The 23,261-nt window shown below is 38.0% G+C and overlaps 2 protein-coding genes across 2 annotated transcripts in view; one reads left to right on the plus strand and one right to left on the minus strand.

The window, feature by feature from the left end:
* Positions 1 to 351: 351 nt before the first annotated feature.
* pdzk1 (PDZ domain containing 1) lies at positions 352 to 12,785 on the minus strand. Its single transcript, XM_057336046.1, has 10 exons — positions 12,676 to 12,785; positions 9,908 to 9,972; positions 7,682 to 7,895; positions 7,091 to 7,319; positions 6,863 to 6,999; positions 6,546 to 6,741; positions 2,777 to 2,973; positions 2,265 to 2,516; positions 1,682 to 2,017; positions 352 to 791 (listed from the first exon to the last, which is right to left on the minus strand). Exons 3-10 carry the CDS (start codon positions 7,886 to 7,888, stop codon positions 738 to 740), a joined length of 1,608 nt encoding a protein of 535 aa, XP_057192029.1. The 5' UTR covers positions 7,889 to 7,895; positions 9,908 to 9,972; positions 12,676 to 12,785; the 3' UTR covers positions 352 to 737.
* cckbrb (cholecystokinin B receptor b) overlaps positions 12,598 to 23,261 on the plus strand; it is a 43,910-nt gene continuing 33,246 nt past the window's right edge. Inside the window, exon 1 of the mRNA XM_057336045.1 lies at positions 12,598 to 13,080. Coding sequence (XP_057192028.1) covers positions 12,921 to 13,080 — 160 coding nt within the window. The 5' untranslated portion in view covers positions 12,598 to 12,920. The remainder of the gene's footprint in view (positions 13,081 to 23,261) is intronic.

Here is a 23,261-nt window from a genome sequence, read left to right on the forward strand (position 1 = left end):
ACTAGTTTTGCTTACTTAAAATTGGTACAGTGTACGTATTTAATTAAATTAGAACCCATCAACAGTTATTGATTTTTGCAGAGGTCTACCGGAAGTTAGGTTTGGGCCACATGACGTTAGGTTGTTGCTGCTGTAACCGTCAAAACAAACCTACGTAAATAATCATCTTTGACCCTAACCCCATAATATATGGGAGTTCTCTTCATATATTACTGTGTTTTTATAAACTCAAAAGGCATCATTTTGGGAAAAATGCTGAAATTACTGTATTCTTAAATTTCATGCCTCAAAGGGTTAACAAAGCAAGTTTAAATAGATTTTTTATTGTGTAGAGCCCAAGCAGAACAGTACAGGTATAACTGTTACAATTAATACTACCATTATCTGTTTAAGGCTGGAATACACTACAACACTTTTGCTCAGATTTTGCCCAGTTTTTCAGTCTGGACTTGCAGATTTTATCGCTTAATGTGTGATTCCGTTTTTTTCTGAAACTTTCAAAAAGTCTGCAAGTGTGTGATGTCTAGTTTAAAAAATCTGTTCAGATTTTAAAAGTGGTGTAGTGTATTCTTTAGCTGTTAATATTATGGAATTGAAAATACTTCAGTATTCTTAAATCCTGGAGTGTATTGTTTGAAGGGCATTTCACTGCTTTTAGATTGTAGTTGATCAGGTACAGTAAGTACATGGACCTGTCACTAAAGCAGGATATCGACGGATCTGTCAGTTCATTGAGCTCAGAGTCTCTGGTCCTCACTGTCTGATGAAGATGATGATGACGAGGACGAAGTCTAAAATGAAAAGAAAAACATTAGTATTAGCATTTAGCTAACTAGCATTTATCTCTAACATAACAAAAGTTATTATTTTAAATTAAATGGATCACTTATGCACAAATGTCCCACCATGTAGATGGAGAGCTAAGAGCATGATTTTCTGTAGGCTAAATAACCACTAAAATTTCAGTCTGCTCCTCACACAAAGCTATCATATGGCTTTAGAAGACTTACAATGTTTCATTTTATATTTTGTGATGCTTTTTATACAAACGTATAAGCATGACATCCAATACATTGTACCCTTTCCTTTAATTTGTTGGAAAAGACAGCCTAGAACTTTAGTGTAGGCCTACTTTAGGTTTGGAAGTATACACGAAGGTAAGGATGACAGAATTTTTTTCCATATTCCTAAGTATCCACTCAAGGTTGTGTCAAATATTTGCAAATCTGAAGAAATTTCTAGGTTCATGTAACCGAACAGTTGGGTTTGGCCACAACCAACACAAAAGCAAGCAACACAATCTCAGGGAAATTCGTATCTATTTTGCAAGCTGGCTAATTCGTACGATCTTTTCAGATGCATTTCAGTTTGATTTGCTTTCGTTCCAGTGATGTTACGTTTAGGGGTGGGGGAGGATACGGGAGGAGCTTCAGTATTGCTTTCTTCTAAAAATCGCACATTTTCTATACAATTCACAACGTAGAAATTAAAACGAATTAGCCACCTCGTAAAACAGTTACTAATCGAGAATTCGTAAAAACCCATGAGAACCTCAGAATTTTTTAGATGTGTATAACTCAGTATTGTGCTGCTTATAATTTTCATAATTAAAAAATCATTCGTCATAATTAAAGACATTTCCTGTTCCTGAGAATAATAAATGCCTGAAAGCGTTCCTTACCCTTGAACGTGGTGGAGTGGCAGTTTTTTCTGTCTCCTTGTCGCTCTCTTTATCTTGATGCTGTTCGTTCGTCTCTTCCTCTTGTGCGCTGGCTGGTGTTGGAATATCAGCGGAGGGCTCTTCATCCAGCAGTTGAGGGGTGATGGTGATCCCTTGCGCTTTCAGGTGGTCATAGGCTGTCTTCCCAGCCACTAGGAGGACCAGCCTGTCACCGCTTTGGCGGATGAGGTTCACAACCTCCTCATGTGTGCTCATTTCCACGTAAACTCCATTCACTTCCACAAGAATATCTTCATCTTCTAGTCCGGCTCTGTCTGCTGCTCCACCTTTCACCACCTGACAGAAAAAAACCCATTCGAGAAATAGCTCATTTTATTTTTTGAGATTTATAGGCCCAGTCATTAAATGGAAAACAGTGGCCAATACATTTTTTTTGTTTAATTTCACTTTTGTGTTTCAGAAAAGAAAGTTACTATTTTAACATCAAACACTGGACCTACAAACAGGTCTAGACAAGCTGCTTTACTGTAAATGTCAGCGTAGGGCTAGTAGCACTTCAAAGACATTATTTCTGAGAGCCCACCTCTTTGATGTACTGTCCATGCACTCCCTGGATGCCATTGAGATGGAAGCCATATCCTGCAGCAGTCTTCTCAAGTCGGCACAGTTTGGGTTTGTGGACCGTTTCTGCGGGAATGGGTGCAGGAACTGCTGGGACGGGTGCAGGAACCGCTGGGGCTGGAGTCAGGGCAGGTGTAGATTCAGGTTCAGACTCTGGATAGCTGGGCAGATTTGCTCTCATTTCCTCATAGTATAAGAGAGGAGAAGCACCACCCTATACAAGACAACATGATTTTAATAATCCCTTGATAGAAATTTATTTTAATTTGTTTGAATACAGTATGTGTCCCCAAAACTGGAATACAGGTTATACAAGGAAATACAGTAGTATTTAAAATGTTTTAGGATCAAGTGGTATAATGGTTCGAGTTTTCATCTTTTAAAAGAAATGTTCTATAAGAGCAAAAATAACGAGAATCAGTGTTTCAAATCAAATAGTATGCAGTTCTTCAGTATAGAATCCAAGAGACTCACCAGTTTGTACATTTGTTCTGTTTCAGCATCCAGCACCAGGAGGCAGCACTTGTTTCCTTGTTGACGTATTTTCTCCACCACCTCCTCGTGTGTGCAGCTGTGTATTTCGTCTCCGTTCACAGCCACCAGTCGGTCAGAATCCTTGAGTCCTGCTCGCTCTGCTGGGCTTCCCTTATCAATTTCTCCAATGTAATGGCCTAAAGACATTCAGAGACACACACATATGAATACTAAGTACCAAAATATGTCTAAACTTTACAATTGTATCTAAACTTGTCTATATATTTATATATATAAGTCTTTTTCTGTTTTGGTGGTAGATAATTTTTTGATTGCTTATTACATCATTTATACATCTCTTGAGAATTTTTAATAGATATTTTATCTAAACATTATATTTCTATTACACAACGCATATCACAGCAAATGCCAGAGGAAATATTTTACGGTTCTTTTTTCAGAAAGTATAGTATTATTTTTGAACATTTAATAATTTAAGCGTAAAGTAATTTAAATGTAAATTTCTGATGATTATTGAATATGGAAAATATTTTTTTTCATTTGTTCTGCTGAACACAATGTAAGATATTTGGAGGAATGTTTATAACATAAACAGTTCTAGGGGAACCTAGCTGTACAGGTTCCTGGGCACCACCATCTCTCAGAACCTGAAGTGGGACAATCACATTGGCTCCATTGCTAAAAAAGCCCAGCAAAGGTTGTACTTCTTACATCAGCTGAAGAAGTTCAACCTACCACAAACTCTATTAAAACAGTTTTACTCAGCTGTCATAGAGTCTGTCCTCTGCACATCCATCACTGTCTGGTTTGGCTCCGCCACAAAGTCAGACAGACTGCAGAGGACGGTTCGGACTGCTGAGGAGATCATTGGTGCTCCCCTGCCCACCCTCCAAGAACTGTATACATCCAGAGCAGTGTTGTAATGTAACGAAGTACAAATACTTCGTTACTGTACTTAAGTAGAATTCTCACATATCTGTACTTTACTTCGTTATTTATATTTCTGACAACTTTCACTTTTACTCCACTACATTTCCTAAATAAAATGTGTACTTTTACTCCGATACATTTCTCCTAACCATCTTCGTTACTCGTTACTACAAATGAAAGAATTTTCAGAAGAAATTTGAATTGGTGACGTAATGCCTGTTTGTTGTCATGTCAACCGCCAAGCACGACGAAGAAGAAGTCCTGCTTGTCCGGGCATGTCACATTATTGATGCCATCATGGAAGCACCTGCTGCAGGCTCTGCTGCTAACGTTACCACTCCGGTAGCAGATGACGAGCATCTCGACTACAGTGACGAACTTGGTGAACTCCGTGGTGGTGACGAAGATAACGTTACACACCCGTGGCCGTATTTGCAAGAAATATTTTCGTACATTGGAGTGAAAAATTCTTCCTACCGGATTAAGTGTGGGTTTCCATTACTCTGGTTTTATTCGCATTTTGAAGTTTCGCGTCAGAATGGAAATGCCAAATTTCTAATTAAAAACCCTTAATTCGCAAAAAGGTTTTTACGCTCGCTTGAGGTGGTTTTTCATTTTTGCGAAAAAGGGTTAATGCGAATAATGGGAGATGGAAACGCATTTGCTGAATAAATTCCTCCAAAAAGTCACGTAACTGCACTATGAGACTGCGTAACCTGACTAACCAGAGTAATGATCTTGTGACACAGCATCAGAAATGTTGTGATGGTCATTCTTAAACGCCTGAGCAAAGTCGTCAAGTATTTTTGTAATTGCCTCTTAGAACTGTCACGACTGTGTTTCCCGAACAGCAGGCATCCACAAAAGCACCGCATTTATTGAGTTTCCTAATCGTCTGCTTGCGCAAGTATATCAAAACTATTATATTCAGTGGCTTCTCTTACTGATATTTAGTGCCAGTTTATTAGGTTGACTAGTTGGATGGAAACGGCAAATGTTTTATGCGATTTTCCAATTTTGCGCATAAGCTAAATTCGCAACTTTGGATGGAAACCCGGTATGCCTACCGAGAGTCACTGAAATATTGGCATTAAAAAACTCCCCGTCCAACCTGAAGAAGCACATCGAGGTAGGTTAAATTAATTTTCATTCAATTCACGTTATTTAACATGAATTAGTTATCATAAGCCTGTTCAGATATCTGGCTAACGTGATGGCCAGGCTAACGTGTGCTAGTTAACTTTTCTGATTAGCCAATGTGCAGATATTTAACAACACCAATGATTTTCCCTCCGAATTAATTCAACACATAATACTGAAATGGTTAATAACGGTTTCTGGTATAGCCTAAGTGGCGGCCGAATATTTCCTAGGTAAATTAGTGTTACACCGGTGGAGGGATTTTTTTTGACCACATTAGGCTAATTAATGGCAGGTTACAGAGGAGCCTTCAGGATTACTCACATCTTCAAAAGCACCGTGCATTTTGTTGAACTTGAGATTTGCTTTGATTTAATTACCTCAAAATTCTAACCGTTCACTTTTTTTTAAATACCTTTACTTTTACTTTTACTTTTAATACTTAAGTACATGTTATATCAGACAATTACTTTTGATACTTAAGTATACTAAATGTCAGGTACTTTAAGACTTTTACTCAAGTAATATTTTAAAGGGTGACTTTAACTTCTACCAAAGTCATTTTTTTGTAAGATACTTGTACTTTTACTCAAGTATTGCTTTCAAGTACTTTATACAAGACTGATCCAGAGTGAGGAAAAGGGCTCAGAAAATCACCCTGGACCTCTCACATCCAAGCCATCATCTCTTCACAATGCTGCCGTCTGGTCGGCGCTACAGAGCACTGAGCACCAAAACAACCAGACACAAATACAGCTTCTTCCCTCAGGCCATACCTCTTGAACAGTTACAGTAAATGTTTTTACACACCGTGCAATTAATAACTCTGTGCAATAATAATTAAGTGCAATATTAATTATATCCTCCAGATAATACACTATCTATTTTTATACAACTTTTTCTGTAAATTATATTTCATTCATTCTGCTGTATATAGCACATACCTCGTACTACAATAGTCTATTCTTATTTTTTACTTGTACATATTTACATACATACATAGCTTTACTCTCTATATCTTTATCTTATGTTTATTGTATTGTATTTCTTAATTTTTTATACCCATAGGCCCTTATTTAAATCATTGTGTATTCTATTGTGTTATGGTCTCTGTGTACTGTTGTTGCTGTTTCTGTGTTCTGGATGCTCCTGTCACCAAAACAAATTCCTTGTATGTGCAAACATACTTGGCAATAAAGCTCTTTCTGATTCTGATTCTGATTTAAACACACAGATAACCTTTGCACATCAACCTATAGCGTCATCAAAATTATGACAGTTAAGCATTATCCGTGGACTACGATAAACTTTGCATCATTAGTCACCACACTGCTAGCACTACAGCTTGAAGTCATCTTTCAATTGACAATTTATTTAATGGAAACTGTAACTGGTATGTGATGTATTCTATCGGTTGGATTTTAAATCTTGTTGGAAGGAATTTTTAATGGTTTAATGGAAAAAGCTATTGGTATATAATATATGGTATATTAATGGAAACCATGCATTTCTGTGCTGGTTTCTACTGAGTTTCTATGTTTTTTTTTTTAGCAGAGGCGATAGCAAATCATACTGAAACACAAATAATATGGATGGAGCGATTGTGCACAAGGATTAAGTAAATTAAATTAAGTTTGATCTCTATTTTAACCAAGAGCCCTGTGCAGCATTCACTCACCGGCACGATTAGGCTCTGCCTTCAACATAAATCCATAACCATCCGCTCTCTTGACCATGTCTGCAATGCGTGGCTTATGTGGGAGGTGCCTGACCGTTGCGTTATCCACCCCTTGCCGAATGCTTTTGTTTTTGAAGTATTTGTCAGCATCCTCATCCACCAGTAGAAGCATGACACAGTTCCCAATTTCTTTCAACTATCAAAGACAGAATGATGAGTTTATCCATTGCTATTCCATATTTGTGATGTACGTTACATATAAATATTGTTGATAAAAAGGAAAATGCCATATGTGTTTATTAAATGTTGTTACTTACCTTTTGCACAATCTGATCATGAGTGGCACTTTCAAAATTTTCACCGTTTATCTCCACCACACGGTCGCCCCCCTTCACGCCAGCCTGATCAGCCACGCCTCCAGAAATCACTTCTGTCATGAATGTGCCTTCATCACCTGAGGGTCGAATAGGTTAGATTTTTTTTAAATAATAATAAAGACATATAGACTCAATACTGGTCTTCGAAGAAGAGTTAATTCGGCTTGCCTTTGGTAGATCTTAGAGAGAAACCAAAGCCCCGACTGGATTTTTGCAGATAACATAATTTGGCTTTAGGGGCTGGTGCTGACACTCCATTCATAGTGGGTTGGTTTTGACCGGTCTGGGACTGAGGTTCGGCAAGGTTCACTCCATCGGTTTTGGCCTGCTTGTATGCATCTTCTCCAATAACATGGAACGTGACAGTCATTCCGCTTTTTCTCACCATATCTGCAACCTGGCACAAGAAAATGTATGAAAACCATCCAACATTTTGGATATTGGGACATCCCCAAATAATTAGACTTAAAACCATCCAAAACAAAATACTAGATCTGTTTGTTAAAGGGATCCTTCACCTAAAATGAAAATTATTTTATCATTTACTTCTGTATGACTTTCTTTTGCACAAAAGACGATATTTTGAAGAACATTGCTAACCAAATAAGATTGGAACCCATTGACTTCCACTGTATGTACATAAAACCAGACATTTCTCAAAATCCTCTTTTGTGTTCCACAGAAGAAAGATTCATTGGATGACAATGGGGTGAGTAACTGACAAAATTGATATTTTAGGGTAAACTGTCCCTTTAATACCTGGTTGTGCTCCATATTGTCCACAAACGTTCCATTGACTCTGATTATACGGTCTCCATCCTTCATACCAGCCAGTTCAGCAGGGCCGCCCATCTCCAGGGATCGAATCAGGTGACCCTCCTCCCCTTGCTCCACCCGGAGGAAGAAGCCATAGCTTTGCCCCTCACGCTTGGTAAGAGTAACAATGCGTGATTTTGTCCATGCCATATTTCTACTGGGAAACATCCATAAATCAGTGGGAACTTCTTGCTGGGGTCATCTAACATGTGATAAGATAACATCCAATGTCATTAAAAGCATATTATATGCAGATAACCAGACGTCATTATACACCAGAAATGTAGCGAAAGCGATTGCCAACAGCAATGCAGCATATGCAATGCAGCACTTTATGTCTCACTATATGTGTTATGATGACAACATGTTTAAAGTTAATTTATTATAAAAGAAGCAGTGGGTAACCCTTCCCTGTTGACATGATAAGGTAATCTTATGCTCTTAAATGCAGAAGATAACTGGGGTAATATGAGCTTCAAAGGCCACATAATCAAAACTGTGTGTTTGGGTGCAGCTGCAAAGTCACTAGAGGTGGGGTCAAAATTTACAACCTACACATTATATAATACTTGCAAAATGAAATGTATTTCTGAGTTAAACAGAATAATACAAAACAATTATGGACTTTATTTACAAGTTAAGGTATGATATCTATTCCATTCATTACAGTGCAGAGGTTGAAAGAGGGCTTGGTGATGGTGCAGTTGTTTTCATGGAAAAGTAACTTATTTACATTTTGTCGAAACACTTTCTTTGGAGTTACATGTACCAGTGAATTAAAGACAAAACTAGGATGTTTTTAGGAAATTAAAAGGATCAATTATGATTTCATAAAAGCTCAAATAAAAAAAAATGTGTGTCACATTATGATGTTGGCTTGTATTGGTTCAAAGTGCAGCTTTTATTGAGTAACACACATAACCAAGGAATTAACCCTATTGTACCAGTGAAAAAGTGAAAAAAAAGAAAAAAAAGAAAGTTCTGTGATCATGTATTCACCCTCTTGTCATTTCAAACCTTGTCGTTTAAAACCTGACATTCTTTCTTTTCCAAAACACAAAAGATATTTTGAAGAGTGCTGGTAACCGAACGACGGTGGTACCCATTCACTTGCATTAGTTTTGTGTCTATACAATAGAATCGAATACCAGTATTCTTCTAAATATCTTCTTTTGTGTTCTGCCGAAGAAAGAAAGTCAGGTTTGAAACGACAAGGTTTGAAATGACAAAAGGGTGAGTAAAGGATGACAGAACTATCCCTTTAATGTATGTATGAGGGTTTAAATACAGTACACTACATATAATGGAATAATAAGGGACGGGTGGACAGAGTTAGGAAAGAGAAAAATACCCAAAAAGGACCAAACTAAAAAGTAGAATTTTCAAAATAAGACTGCGCTAAGACTGACATGTAACAGAGAGCGAGAACTTGGGACAGTTGTTAATTGTTAACAAAGCAGCTGAATGTGATTATGTCAAAGTGCATTTCACTTTAAATTGTTTATACCTTGTCTCCTCTCCATTCTTATGAATGTGAACCATGAAACGGCGGTGAAGGTTCACACAGACCTGAAGCATGCGTTTAAGACTTTAAATATGTTGCCCAAAGCTCTGATTAATGTTTAACTGGGGTGAAAAGCACAAACATCCAGCAACTTAATCGAGCACCAGTGATGCCATGTTAATTACATAAGACCTCACACATCAGCTGAGAGCTCAAGCACACCTCTCACACTTGAATGGTCCATCGACTGCTCTATGAACCGCCAATGCTATATTATTAGACTGAGGCTAAAACAACCCTTTTGCAATTGAATAATTAATGCCTCTTGGTCATTACTTCTCTTTTTTGTAAGCCATATGAAAACGTTTTACTTTTACTTCGCTCAAGCTGTCAGACTGTTAGGTGTTGTGTTTTAAATATCTGTATGTCATTGCAAGTACATCTAGAACATCAGAGTCAAGTTCCCATGGCCCGGTCCAAATTCCAATGCCCAATAAGATCATTCTATTCTATTCTATTCTATTCTATTCTATTCTATTCTATTCTATAATGTCATTAAATGTCTTAATAATAAATATTTTTCAAACCACTGGTAAACTAACAACTGTCTAAAATGATTCACAACAATAGAAGGAAAAAAAAGGAAAAAAGTGGATGCCACTCACCGGTTACAGTGCCTTCGGTGTCCCAGACGAAAGGGGTTGACTGCTTGCCTCCGCTCAGGTGTTATCTGGCAGTGTTGAAGTTTGTGTGAAGGACTTTGACATGCCAAAGGTTGTTCTAAAAGGTAAGTTATTTAACCACGTCTCGTGGCGGGAGGTTTTTTCTCTGTTACTATGAGTAACCATATTCCACACTTGAAGTTCACATAGAAAATAATTATTCCTTTTGTACTCTTTTACTAGCTATGCAATTAAATGGCATTCATGCTTTGAATGTATCAAACCCAAAGTGATTTTTGTTCAGGCTCCTAAGATTTGCATAAAACAATAAGCTATAAATTAAATTCAGCACTGTAAAAAGTAATACCTTAGATCTACTCAATAAAATTATGGCAACAGATTACAAGCAATTTTTTTAATTAAATACAACTTATTAGAAATGAGTAAATTTCAATCAATTTTATTGCTTAAAAGTTACACAATAAAATTGAGTAAATGTAAATTGTGACATAATAAAATTGACTTAAGGTTCCAAGGTCTACTTAATTAAATATTAATAACAAATAATCAAAAAGAATAATTCAACTTTAAATATTATACAGCGAAGGTAGAATTTACCTAAAAATGATTTTTTTGCATACTCTTGACACGAAAGGTTCTGAGGTGAATTTATCTTGGTCAAAACTTTTGGAAGAAAGTCAGAAACACAGACATTAAATGAAAGAAGCATACAGAAAAACACACATATAACTCCGTAAATAAGAATAATAACAAATTAATTCCTTCCCTTCTAACACTGTGGCCTAACCAGATGAATGATACAAGAAGCCACGACATTTAAAAAAGCGATTTCGCCGAAGCGGCTAGTAATTCGGCTTTAAACAGCACGGAAAACATATACCTTCCTTAGAGGTTTTTCATGCTTTTGAAAACGTTTTAAAAACATTCAGTGTCCAGTTTTTTAATGTTTTAAGAACGTCCCCAGCTAACAAAAGTCACCATCATGGTGATCAGTGTTTTCTTGAGTTGGGCTCTTGACCCTTAACTTTCATAGGTTGTTTTTTTTAGCATGCTGTATCTGTGTGCTTTTAAAGTACATTCGTTATCACTGTAAAAAATGATTTGTTGTCTTTTGTTGTTTCAACTTAAAAAAATAAGTTACCTGGTTGCCTTAAAATTTTAAGTTAGTTCAACTTAAAAATATTAGTTCACTTAATGAATTTGTTGCAAACTCGTTGTGTTGACTAATATTTTTAAGTTGAACTAACTTAAAAAGATAAGTTACCTGGTTGCCTTAAAATTTTAAGTTGAAACAACAAAAAACAACAAATCATTTTTTACAGTGTGGCAATGCAGTGAGAAACTAATCGAAGGTATTGCTTTTTACAGTGTAGGCTAATGCAGTGCAACATTTTTTTCATAATCATGCAGCAAGATTAAAATGAAAACCAATGGCTTTATAAAACCCATTCGAGAAATGGGAGCCACAATGTCTGTTACTCTGTTACTATTTCAACAATGAACAGATGCTTAAGCAAATCAGCGACGGTGTTATGCAGGTCGGTCTTCTGGTAAATCAGAACCTCTTATGGGTGTTTTCAGTAGCCTGCTCAAGTGACCTGAGCAAACTCATAAAACCCAAATCCTGATGTGTAGCAGAGTCAAGTTAGGAGACACTATGAGTACGTGTACGATCACAACTTTGTTTGCATTCCTTCTGCGCCTGTTCATGTTTGCCTGAGTTTCCATCAGGAGACTATGACTGTCCACAGACAGCCTCAGCACATCTACTCAACCGCTTCATTTGGACTTCATTTGGACTCTGTTTAAATTGCTCATCAGACAAAAATAACCCAAACAGAAACCAAAGAGATAAGAATCTGTAAAAACATTTTCATGGATGGGCAGATGATGACTTGTATATTATCACACTATCTTATTATATGATTACATTGTATCATAAACGCATTCATCTTGTAAGATTTTTACTTGTTTAATGAAACCTGTCTAATGTAATCGAAATAGGCCTACAGTACGAACAAAATTAAGCCATGGGATATTTATGCAAAAAGTTACTTTACCTTTTTGCAAATTTCCAATTTATGTTTAGATGTGTAACTTCACTTAATTTTGTCACTTAATCACAATAATGATATTTATTGTAACAATAACAATAATAATAATAATAACAATAATAAGATTTATTAATAATAATAACTACAAAAAAATACAATAATACATTTAAAATTCAAAATGTATTAATCTATAATGTAATAATCTAGATTTTAGATTTTTATCTGGAAATTAGATTTTTATTAGATTTTTTAATGAAAAATAAATGTGATAGTATGCTGTGATATGCTAAAACAAGCCCAGAGAGGACAAATATTTGATCACTTATTTAAAGTGAAATTTAGATGGAGATAGCACAATGACATTTATTACAGCACAATCTAACAGAAATATATATATATATATTAAACTGCCTTGCAACGGAGTTTCATTGAAATAATCATTTCACCCTCAGTTATTCACCTGTTCTGCTTCCCACAAGGGGGCACTGATGCATCACTCCCCCGTTCTTATCATTCATAACTTTTAAATCTTCCAATGTATCTTCTCCACTCATTCTCTTCAAAGTCTCCACCTCTTCACGATGCTCAGATCCCTGAAACCCACAGACTCACCCCCATATTCCCACCCCTGTTGTTTAAAGCCTCATCAATAAACACCCAGCCCGCTCGTAAAGAGAAGCAGAGAGACAGACGTACCAAAGGCGTTCAGAGCTGCATCACATTCTCTTAAAGATCAACAGAGTCAGCAGCAACCACGACAGAAACCTTTTATTTACGATGAGCTAAGCGGATCGACTTATCTTAGTTCTCCCTCTTTACGTTTTTTTCTATTGACTTTTGGTTTAATCCTTCTGAAATCCCATGCACACTAAACCACTACTATTGCGCTTTTACTAGACGGATGTTTTAAAGGGAACGACTACCTTCAATTTGTTGTGACTATGCCCGCAATGGATTTACAAGCGTTAAATGAAACGTCTGGGATTTGGGCATGTCTCCAGTTTCAGAACAGTTCGGTTCTGAACGGGAGTTTGGAGGTTCCCAATGGCACCTGCGGAGACGCGCTCCTGTTACCCAAGACGCAACCTGCGCGCCCCAAAGGTAAGAATTAAAAAATCTTAGTTATCTATTTCTAAATATATTAGTTTGTTGGTTTATAATTTTCCTTGGGGAAACGACGATTTGCTTAAGTTACCCTGAGAAAAATAGATAAATGCACTTCTGTCAGCATCTAATTGCGCTGATTTGTCATTTAAGACAAGCCTGTATTGAAAAGTTGCTGTTATAAAACTGATGTGGTTTTGACACTTTTATGGTCGACTGCGTCAAAAGAATAAAAATAAAGCACGTCTCTATGGAAACCTGATTTCCATATTATAAGCAAAGGTTCAAGAAAGAGATATTCTAAGATACGAAACCGGAATAATTGGGAAGGACATGGCCCTCTCAATATCTGTTAATATAGCCCCGAATATTTGGTTTAATTGGGATGTACATGTCTAAATGAAACCATGCGCAGTGTCTCCTCGGGAAACGCGGAGTTTGCGCTCTCTCTCCTGCTATTAAAATCACAGCCGAGCGCGTAAATAATTCAGCGGTCGTTCGTTGCATTTGTTTCATGTTCGTCCTGCGGGCAGTATGTGACGAGGGCTGTTTTTTTGCGAGCAGAGATTGTTTATCTTGTGCAAGCCTATAGTGAGTTAAAATAAACCCCTGATTTATGTAAAACATATCACTGTAAGCAATCAATATTAACCCGCAAAACCCACAATTAAAAATAAAGGTGGTGGATAGGGAACCATTTTTGGCTCACCAAAGAATCTTTCCATCAAGGGTTCTTAAAAAAATCTATCTCTTTCTTTCATTTTTGTAGAATCATTTTCCACTACAAAGAACATTTTCTACAACAGAATTGTTCACGTTAAAGGTTGTTTAGGAAACATACAGCCAGACAACGATCCTTTTTAGGAACCTTTCATTTTTAATAGTGCATTAAAAAATAAAACATTCCAAAGTGCTGCAAGGAGAATCGATATTAGCATTGAAATGAGCTACTTCTTATGGAACAAACAGGCACACTTTTTTTCAGGAGGCCCTTGAGAAAAGCTGCACGTTGGCTTGTGTATTAGATTAGGGACGGACATCACTTGACGGGTTTAACTGGCACTTGCAGCATATCAAGCCATAACCACAGTGGCCCCAAGGTTTCATGCTGTTGTGCTGTAACAGGATTGTAAGATCTCTGGTTGTGACTGGATTTCTAAATTTTTAACTGTAAATATTGAATTAGACATTAGAATGTTTAAAGACTATTCAGACAAATTGCGCTACATCAACTTGAATACTGTAATTTGGCAACTGGGTAACTTGGCAAAAGCATACAATTATAGCAAGACAAAACAATGCAAAGATGTACTGTATGTAAATGAATAATAACAAAAATCGAATTCACTACCCACTTTCACAATTCACATCCAAATCAACCAGGTTTATTCAAATAAGAAATATTTAATAATACCGAATCATTTTGCATTACATTAGTTACGCCAACAAGAGTATATGTTTAAGGCTCAGATCAGGTAGAAATAAGGTTTCCTCTACATTTGTCTGTCTCCCTGGGTGGAAGTGTTCATCATACCTCCAGGGGGATGGCTAAATTTAGTGAACGGCCACTGAAGAGCCCAATCACAGAATGCTCTACAACACACATTTGCTGCCCATTTCCTCAATCAGGAGAGGCTGTTGGGCCTCTCTGTTCTTGCGTCCAGCGTGCACCGTGATCATCAAACACTCCACTGTGATTATCGCCATCACACAGTGCTCCATCAGCATCGCTCTTCAAATCCACAGATTCAGGCCTTTTACGTTCATAACTGCACTGCTGCCTCATGACGAAACCATTGATGGAGATGTACCAGAATGTTTTTTTTTTTGACTCTATAATGAGAACAAGAAGGGTTCTGCCGGTCGGTTGCAAAAATTGCAGAATTCTTTCCACACCTGATGCATGAGAGGCGGCAGCATATCAAGTGTATGCATGCCTGGTACGAGTGTGTGCGCACTATATGAAGAGTTTGGTTCCAAAATGAGATAACTCCGTTTTTTATGATGTTTTCATTGTGTTTTACTCTGTTATTGTGTATTTTTTGTTATTATGGCTTAAATCAAAACAAATCAACTACAGTCTGATTGATATTAATTGGAATGCACGATAAAAACATGATTTTTGAAAAATTTTGGAATCAAACTATTCATATATTCAGATCTTGTATGCTGGCTTTCATATCGTAATGTATTAACTTGACCAATAACGCTGAGGTGATGCTGCATCCAATCTCTGGTGAGAACCTTGTTGAGTCTGCAGATGGTATAAGATCATTACTCATGAGCTCATTTAACATTTAGATGAGTTCAGCGGTGAAGCTAAGCCCTCTAGTTACAGGATCATTCCAAATGACATAGATGCCGACTGAATGTCATCGGTTTGTAGTTTTAGGTTACTAATAGAATATGTGACAAATCGGAATATGTCATTAGATAATGCATTGCTCTATGCCTGTCTTTAGCTGTAATCTTCGCTGTTTTTCTGTCTTTTAAAAAATGAAGAAGAAAATGAGCAGGACATTGTAATTGTATTATTGCAGTACCGTGTGCCGGCACAGCTTTATTGATGGTGTTAATTGACAAATGTGATGTTTGGTTACCCTGAGCACAGCAGGATGTGTTCAGATTCTAAATGACTGTATTACCAGTGTTTTTGGCTCACATATTAAGGTACACAAGTACATAACAAACCCCAATTATTATAACTGACTAAAGGAAATTATGTGTTTATACTGCAATGCTTACCCATTTGATAATGTTTCAACATTTGCGTATTTGAGAGAGATACCGTGAAAACATCTTAGACCTGATCCTCCTGCATAAAATGAGATTAAGTGCAACGATAAGAACACAGTTTAAAAAGTGTTCATAAAGTGGCCATAAATGAATAATACACCTGAGACTTTTTCTAAATGTGGGTGAGCTCGTCCGCGTTCCTCACCATTTAGATTTCTCTTGCAGACACAGATGTGCACACACAGGTGCGGTCTCGCCTTCTGACACTTAAATTGTTATCATCACATGTAAAGCTTGCTGACTCACCGTAGACTCACTGCAGCTGATGTCATGACATTCGCAGCAGAAAATCTCTCCAGGCTTTGAGTAATTTTGGTAAATACGAGAGCGACATGCCAGTGTGATGTCGTCTTCAGCCGTTTGATAGAACCATTTACACATGCAGTGCAGGCATGATGGGAAGGTCGGAATGATGGTGTAAGGGAGGAGTGAACTGCATGCGATCATTAGTTTGGGAGAGATGCTGCACATTAACTCTGACATCTAAATGGTACTGTAGAGAGAAAGGCTATTTTCAGAATGGAGTACTTGACTATGCTTTTCTGAATACTTTAAAGCATGTAGTGCCTACTAGACTTTAGAAATAGTATGTGAGACAGAATTTCAAACAGTGGATGAGAAGATTAAGTCTATCAAGTGCATTCATTGGGATTCAATATGCCTACTCTTTTTTTCTTGTGCACAGTATAGATAATATACACAGTAAGTAAGAAAGTTGGATTAGTAAAAAAAGGTATGGTGGTAGGACTATATTCTGAATTCAGTAGAACTTTTGGCAATTTTGTATTTGCAAAGCAGCATGACATGCAGAGTCTGTAGAAAGACATCGGTTTTAAAAATAAAATGCATAGAAAATATTGAATACGTGGTTTTAGAATAAATGGTATCTTTGCAATTCTCTCAACACAATATACGTACTTTAATTAAACTGAAATTGTCTGTTTTTGTAACTGGAATGATTTTATTTGTAGTGCTAATAAGCACCGTGTATATTTACATTTACGCATTTGGCAAACGCGTAAAGCGACTTACATTGCAATATCCTACACATTTGTTCCTAAGTATGTGCAATCCCCTGGGATCGAACCCACGACCTTGGCGTTGTTAACGCCATGCTCTTACCACTGAGCTATGTGTATATTAGCATTTTTCGTTGTAACGTAAATTTAATATATGAAATATTTTAACTTATTTTATTGTCTTCCTCATCCAGGAAGCATTGTCTTCCTGACCCATGCTGGGTCAAAACAGGACAAACCCAACCATTGGGTTATAATTTAAACAATGCTGAGTTGTTTTAGCCCAGAATGCTGGGCTGTTTTAACCTATGGTTGGGTCAAATATAAACATTCTCTGGGTAAATTTACCCCAACATTTGGGTTTGTCCTTTTCTGAACTATCCATGAGTTGGAAATAACCCAGCATTTTGGAGTGCAGTGGCTAAAATAGATTATCAACCAAACTTTATTTTAATATGACATCTATTTTTGAAATAAGCAGTGTTGTAATCGGCACACTATACATTGGAGGATGTCTCGGTTTTGATGGATCGCTTGTGACGTAACTTGTGAATGTTGACAGGTTTGTGCGTGACAGGACGTGTTGAGATGTCCTAAACAAACTGATGCCAAGATTACATGGTGAAATGCTGAGGGAGACATTTCTCCATAGGGAGAACAGCACAGAAAAGAAAGTCTTTGGATTTGATTAGACAGTGCCTTTGTAACGTTTCAGTTGTGATGGAGTCATTCTCCTGAATGTAATTTATGTTTCTACTTTGTCTCAGCCTGTTTGCTTGTTTGTTGGTCTCTGTGTGGGGTCTATCTAAGATGGCTTGACAACTGGTGCCAACTGTTAATTTCCATTTTATTAGCAGACATCCTATACCTTCCATCCATTCCTCAAACCTGGAGGGCTAGATGAGCACTGAAGTTTGTACAACTTGTTCAATGAAACAAAGTATATTTAAGGTCACTTCAGCCCATTAAAAGCAACTGTTAAAAATACTAACACATGCTGTTAAAATTAGTCAATCCTCCCCCAAGCCAAAAACTGCATCAGGGTTACCTAATACCTCACTTCGAAGTATTTCCCAAGGGTCATGAAACCCACGTCTGTGACAGAATATACAGCAATGTGCAAACTGTCATGTTCACGGCTCTCCCACGTAGAAACTAGTGCTATGAATACTTGATAACGTTTGGAAGCATTTTAAGCAACAAAGAGAGGAAAGTGACAGATTGCATTGATTTAAGTTGAGCTACTCATGTGGACCACATGTCTCAAAAGATCAAAGTCCTGGAGTTGTAAGGATCATTTTGGCGAATCTAATCCTTTAAGACCGGTGGCTACAGGCGATCGGTAATGGAGCACACACACAGAAGTCTGGGCTCTAGTCAAACGTGGCCTCGATTGATTGCTTTAGCCTGACTAAGCCACAAACAGGATATGACTGTTCACATCCCATAATCCTCTCTGCTCATGCTGGTCCACATTGACTGTTCAGTAGTGAAAACAGCTTGAAGACTTTGCACTTTGACGAAAAATGGATTCTCGTCTAACTCGGCACAAAAAGTTGGGCTCACTGTTGAGATTGGTTGTTAACTCTTTATTACAGATCATTACAGTGGAAGTTATGCTTGACTATGTATTTACTTTATGGTGAACAAGTGCTGGTAAAATATTGGCTTTAAAACCATCTCTTCATTTAATTCATAAAAAAATTAACCATAATTTGTATTATTAATGTCTGTGTTGAGTGAAGCTTATTTTCATTGTTGCTTTTCTGTTTCAATGTGGAATCTGATGCATATTGCACAGGTCACATTGGCACTTAACCAGAACAAAATTCTGGTCTGCATGGAGTATTTATGTATCTTCTCCCATCTAACAGCCTTTGATCTAATAAATCTGGTGAACATCTGTTTTTTGAACAAAAGTTTGAATGCTTGTTTTTTTGACATCATATAACCCTACCATGCTTAGAGGTCACTACAGTATGTCTTCAAACAAGGACAAAAGCAACAAAGCAGTTCAAGTCTTGTTTTACACACACACACACGCACGCACTCACACACGCACGCACACACACACACACACACACACACACACACACACACACACACACACACACACACACACACACACACACACACACACACACANACACACACACACACACACACACACACACACACACACACACACACACACACACACACACACACACACGCACACACACACACACACACACACACACAAACTCACACAAAATGTCTTGTATAAAACATATTAAACAGGTATTTCAAACATTAAAGCAACACTGTAGTTTTTCTGCCTTAAAATAATGTCTCAAAATTTTTTCAGTGGTAGAACAACTCTTAACTGGACGGATTCTACTCCCGCTGCTACTTGAGCAGCATTATAGCGGCTACAACCACACTCTGTAAAATCTGTGTTCAGGTCGGTATACACAGCCCCACCCATCCCCTGCCTGCAGAAGAGTGCCACATGGTTTCCAAACAACGTTTCTGGATTCGCTGGCTCCATTAACTTAGTAAACAAATTCACGTGTATTGCTCTGCCCACCGGGCAGCTTATACAGCGACATTATTTACAAAACTGGTAACAGACAATTGCCCTTATCAACCACATGGGGGAACCCGTGAGCAAAAAGTTCTAAAGTGTTGCTTTAATGTAAAACATCTAGGCCCGGTTTCACAGACAAGGCTTAGCTTAAGGCAGGACTAAGCCTTAGTTAAATTAGGATATTTAAGTCGCTTTTATAAAGATGCTTTAGAAAAAACATTACTGCCAATCTCATATTAATCTTGAGTGCCTATACAGTAGTATTGCATACATCATATCTTCAAAGAGAATTTAGTTTGATCAAATTTATAAAAGAGAGATACAGCTGTACGATTATTTCCGGAAAAACACGAGCTGCTAGAGGTGGGACTAGTGGGGAGAGTGGGATGGAACTACAGCACGAGCAAGCCACATTATCACATTCATCCCTTCGTGTTTTGTACATTATGCACGTACACGCCGATTGCCAACAAAACACAGACGTATGACTTAGATTGACTTACCGCGTGCAGTTCATGTCTGGCATCTTTTAGCACTGGGACCGCACCATCTGTCAGTTTCAAAGATCTCCAAATCCAGCGTTTTATCTACCGTTTATATAACATCCATCACTGAAATGCCGTGAACAAACAGACACACCTAAACTTCACTATCACAAGAGTAACGAGCTGCAGCGCAGCGCAGCCCATCTTGACGCACCGCAGATAATCTTGATGGTTAGGGGGTCTCGATCGTCGGTTGGCTCATGACGGGCTCTTTCTTCGCCTTGCCGTGCTTTTCCGGGAGATTGGAAAATAAAAGGAATAGGATCCCTTTGACGACACAGGGATCCAGAATTATAAAAAAACTTTCCGAAACAAGTTGGAGTGCTGGGGGAGTTTTTTAACAAGATGACCATGTTAAGCATGAGAAGCCAGGACGTTTAACAGTGTAAAGAAGTCAGAATTTGTGACATAGCATGATACCCAATCTTTAAGCCAAAACAATGGCACTGATCTATTTTAAAATACAATATGTCAGGGTAAGCTATTTTCAGTTAAGACAGTTCAAACATTAATTTTAGTCTGGGACTCGTCTCAGGACTGGAACATGACGTAATCAAATCACTTTCTCTCGCCTCTGAGCTTTCAAGCGCACAAGTTAGTTTTGCTAAGGGTTTATCGCGAAAGTAGTAGCAAAAGTCAAGGCGGGAAGATTTGAATCTGCAGTGACAAGTTTGAGAGGTTGTAGACGGCCGAACACGCGGGAGAGGTGTAGCGTCGGCGGCAGCACAGGAGAGCGAGTTGCAGGTTTTGATGGTACCTGCTCATCAGGCATGGGGAGAAGCTCCGAGTCCTTTGCCACAGTCCCCGGCGTGGAGCACTGTTGTGAGGAAAGGAGTACGCAAGCACCATAAGCCTCCAAATTTATCCGGGCAGCCCAATGCTTGGGCTGTGTAGGCTCGTTCAAAACGGAAGCAACGGAGGAAAATGGGAATAACTGGTACTGGCACTGAGCACAATATTCAAGTGGTTCAAACCAAGCTGGTGAGTGTTTTTGCTATTAGATTTTCCCCTTGCCTTGACGCTGACACTCTTTGTGCTTATCTGACTGAAAGATTGGGCAAAACGGTGACATGTCGGAAGATTGAATCAGGTTCAGTTCGTTTCATGTAACTGTGTAGTGCAACGAAGTAGCAGACATGTACAACCCACAACTTTGGCCGGCGGGGATCTATGTACGCCGTTTTTTTTAGGCTCGTAAATCGAGAGCTAATCGTAATAGCATGGCTCATGGATCAGAAAAGGTGGATGATTTGTCACAGCACCGTTTAATCTCTGTTATTACACCTGCAGCTCTACATGAGAGTGGTGGCCATGCAGCTGCTTGGGATATATTCAAATAAATTATCAATATCGTGTTGTATAATGCAGGAGGCCTGCGTGTTGGACATAGTGAAGCAGATAAATCACGCTGTTTGGTGGTGGATAAACTATTGGAGACATGAGATGTTCTGTGTGTTCAAGAGACTTTCTTGTCGAAGCAGGCTCTGGAAGGTCTGAATTCCTTACATAACAATTTTTATGGGGCGGGTGAATCTACCACAGACTTAAGTGCTAAAATAGCCCATGGCAGAATATCTGGAGGTGTAGCCATACTATGGCACAAAACGTTTGATCAACAAGTGAATGTGGTCAGACTGGACGTTGACAGGGCTATTGGTATTGAGTTTAATAGTGGTGGAAAAAGCTCATTATTCTGAATATCTATACACCTTATGGGAGTCCCCAGAATGAAAATGAATACCGATATATTGGCTTATATTATGTCTTTTACACAGGACAATGCATCTACATGTTTTTTTTGTACAAGATCAAGACATACAGTAAAAACTAAGCTAAGCCAGGTTGGAATGAATATGTTGAAGAGTTCCATGCTGAGGCTAGAAGGGCTTTTATAGTGTGGGTTGAGTCAGGTAGACAGACATGGCCCCTTGTTTGAGTTTAAGAAGCAGGCAAATGCAAACTTTAAATATGCCCTACAAGAAATTGCAAAGGAATAATACAAATGATTCTGGAAAGAAATTAATAGAATGAAAAATTGTTAAACATCTTTGCCAACAAATAATTAATGGTGTTAGTGGGGTAGAGGAAATTACTCAGATGTGGCCAAAACATTATCAAGAGCTGTTTAATTGTGTTAAAAGTAACCCCTTTATAGTGGGTGATATTGATAATAATGAAGATGTGACTGTCTCATCACAAGAAGTTTATGAGGCAATTATGATGTTAAAAGGTAACAAGGCATGTGGTAGGGATATCTGATGAACATCTAACATATGCAAGTAGAAAACTTTGTCCTTGTCACGGAACCACTCCGACACCACGTGACCCATCCTCGGACTTCTGATCATCATCACCTGTCACTCAATACCCCTCATCACGAACTGCATTTAAGCTGGCACCTTCTCTCACCCAGTGTCTGGTCTCGTTTGTACGTAACAGACTCTCACTAGCACTTACCTGGTTGAACTCGCCTGTTTAGTCGCCTGTTTGTTCACCTGTTTAGTCGCCTGTTTATTTGCCTGTTTAGTCGCCTGTTTGCTCCAAGTTCCCTGTGCCATCCAAGTCTTCCACGTCAGTCAAGTTGTCATCATTGAGCATCTGCAATCTCCTACAACTGAGGACAGTATTACTCCTCCCTTAATCTGCATTACTTATTTACCATTACCTTATACTTACCTACCATATCGCACTGTGTGTGGAATAAAGCTTACGTTGTCTGTACTCACCATCTGTCTGGCTAGTCATTCTGTTACAGTCCTTTGCTTGCTATTTGTTTTACTGGGTTTTTAGTCCATGGTGTTTTACCTGATCCTATCTGTTATGTTGGTGCCTATTATTAAAGACAAAGCTGGTAAAATAAACAGCATGAATAATTACCGGCCTATTGCCTTGGCCAGTGTTTTATCTAAGGTTATTGAGAGGACGTTATTGAATAAGTTACAACAGTTTGTTCTGACTTTTGATTACCAGTGTGGTTTTAATCCGAAACATGGCACAGATATGTGTATTTTTGCTTTAAAGGAGATTTTAGATTTGTATAACAGGCATAATTCCACAATTTTTATGTATTTATTGATGCTTCCAAAGCCTTTGATCGCGTAAATCATGAAAAACCTTTTTACAAGTTATATAATACTGTAGAGGAGTTCCTAAATCTCTCTCTGGTAAGAATTTTGTCTTTTTGGTATGCTCATCAGTTAATGTATGTAAAATGGGGTGATCATGTTTCTGAACCTTTTAATGGCATCA

The sequence above is a fragment of the Triplophysa rosa genome, linkage group LG6 (assembly GCF_024868665.1).
Source record: "Triplophysa rosa linkage group LG6, Trosa_1v2, whole genome shotgun sequence".
In the NCBI taxonomy this organism is placed as follows: domain Eukaryota; kingdom Metazoa; phylum Chordata; class Actinopteri; order Cypriniformes; family Nemacheilidae; genus Triplophysa; species Triplophysa rosa.

Excerpts from the sequence above, each read along its gene's own strand:
- pdzk1 (XM_057336046.1), bottom strand. The coding sequence starts at position 7,888 with ATGGCATGGACAAAATCACGCATTGTTACTCTTACCAAGCGTGAGGGG. Across the intron at positions 2,517-2,776 it reads CAGAACAAATGTACAAACTG|GGTGGTGCTTCTCCTCTCTT; the intron begins GTGAGTCTCTTG and ends TGTCTTGTATAG. Across the intron at positions 2,018-2,264 it reads ATGGACAGTACATCAAAGAG|GTGGTGAAAGGTGGAGCAGC; the intron begins GTGGGCTCTCAG and ends TTTTTCTGTCAG.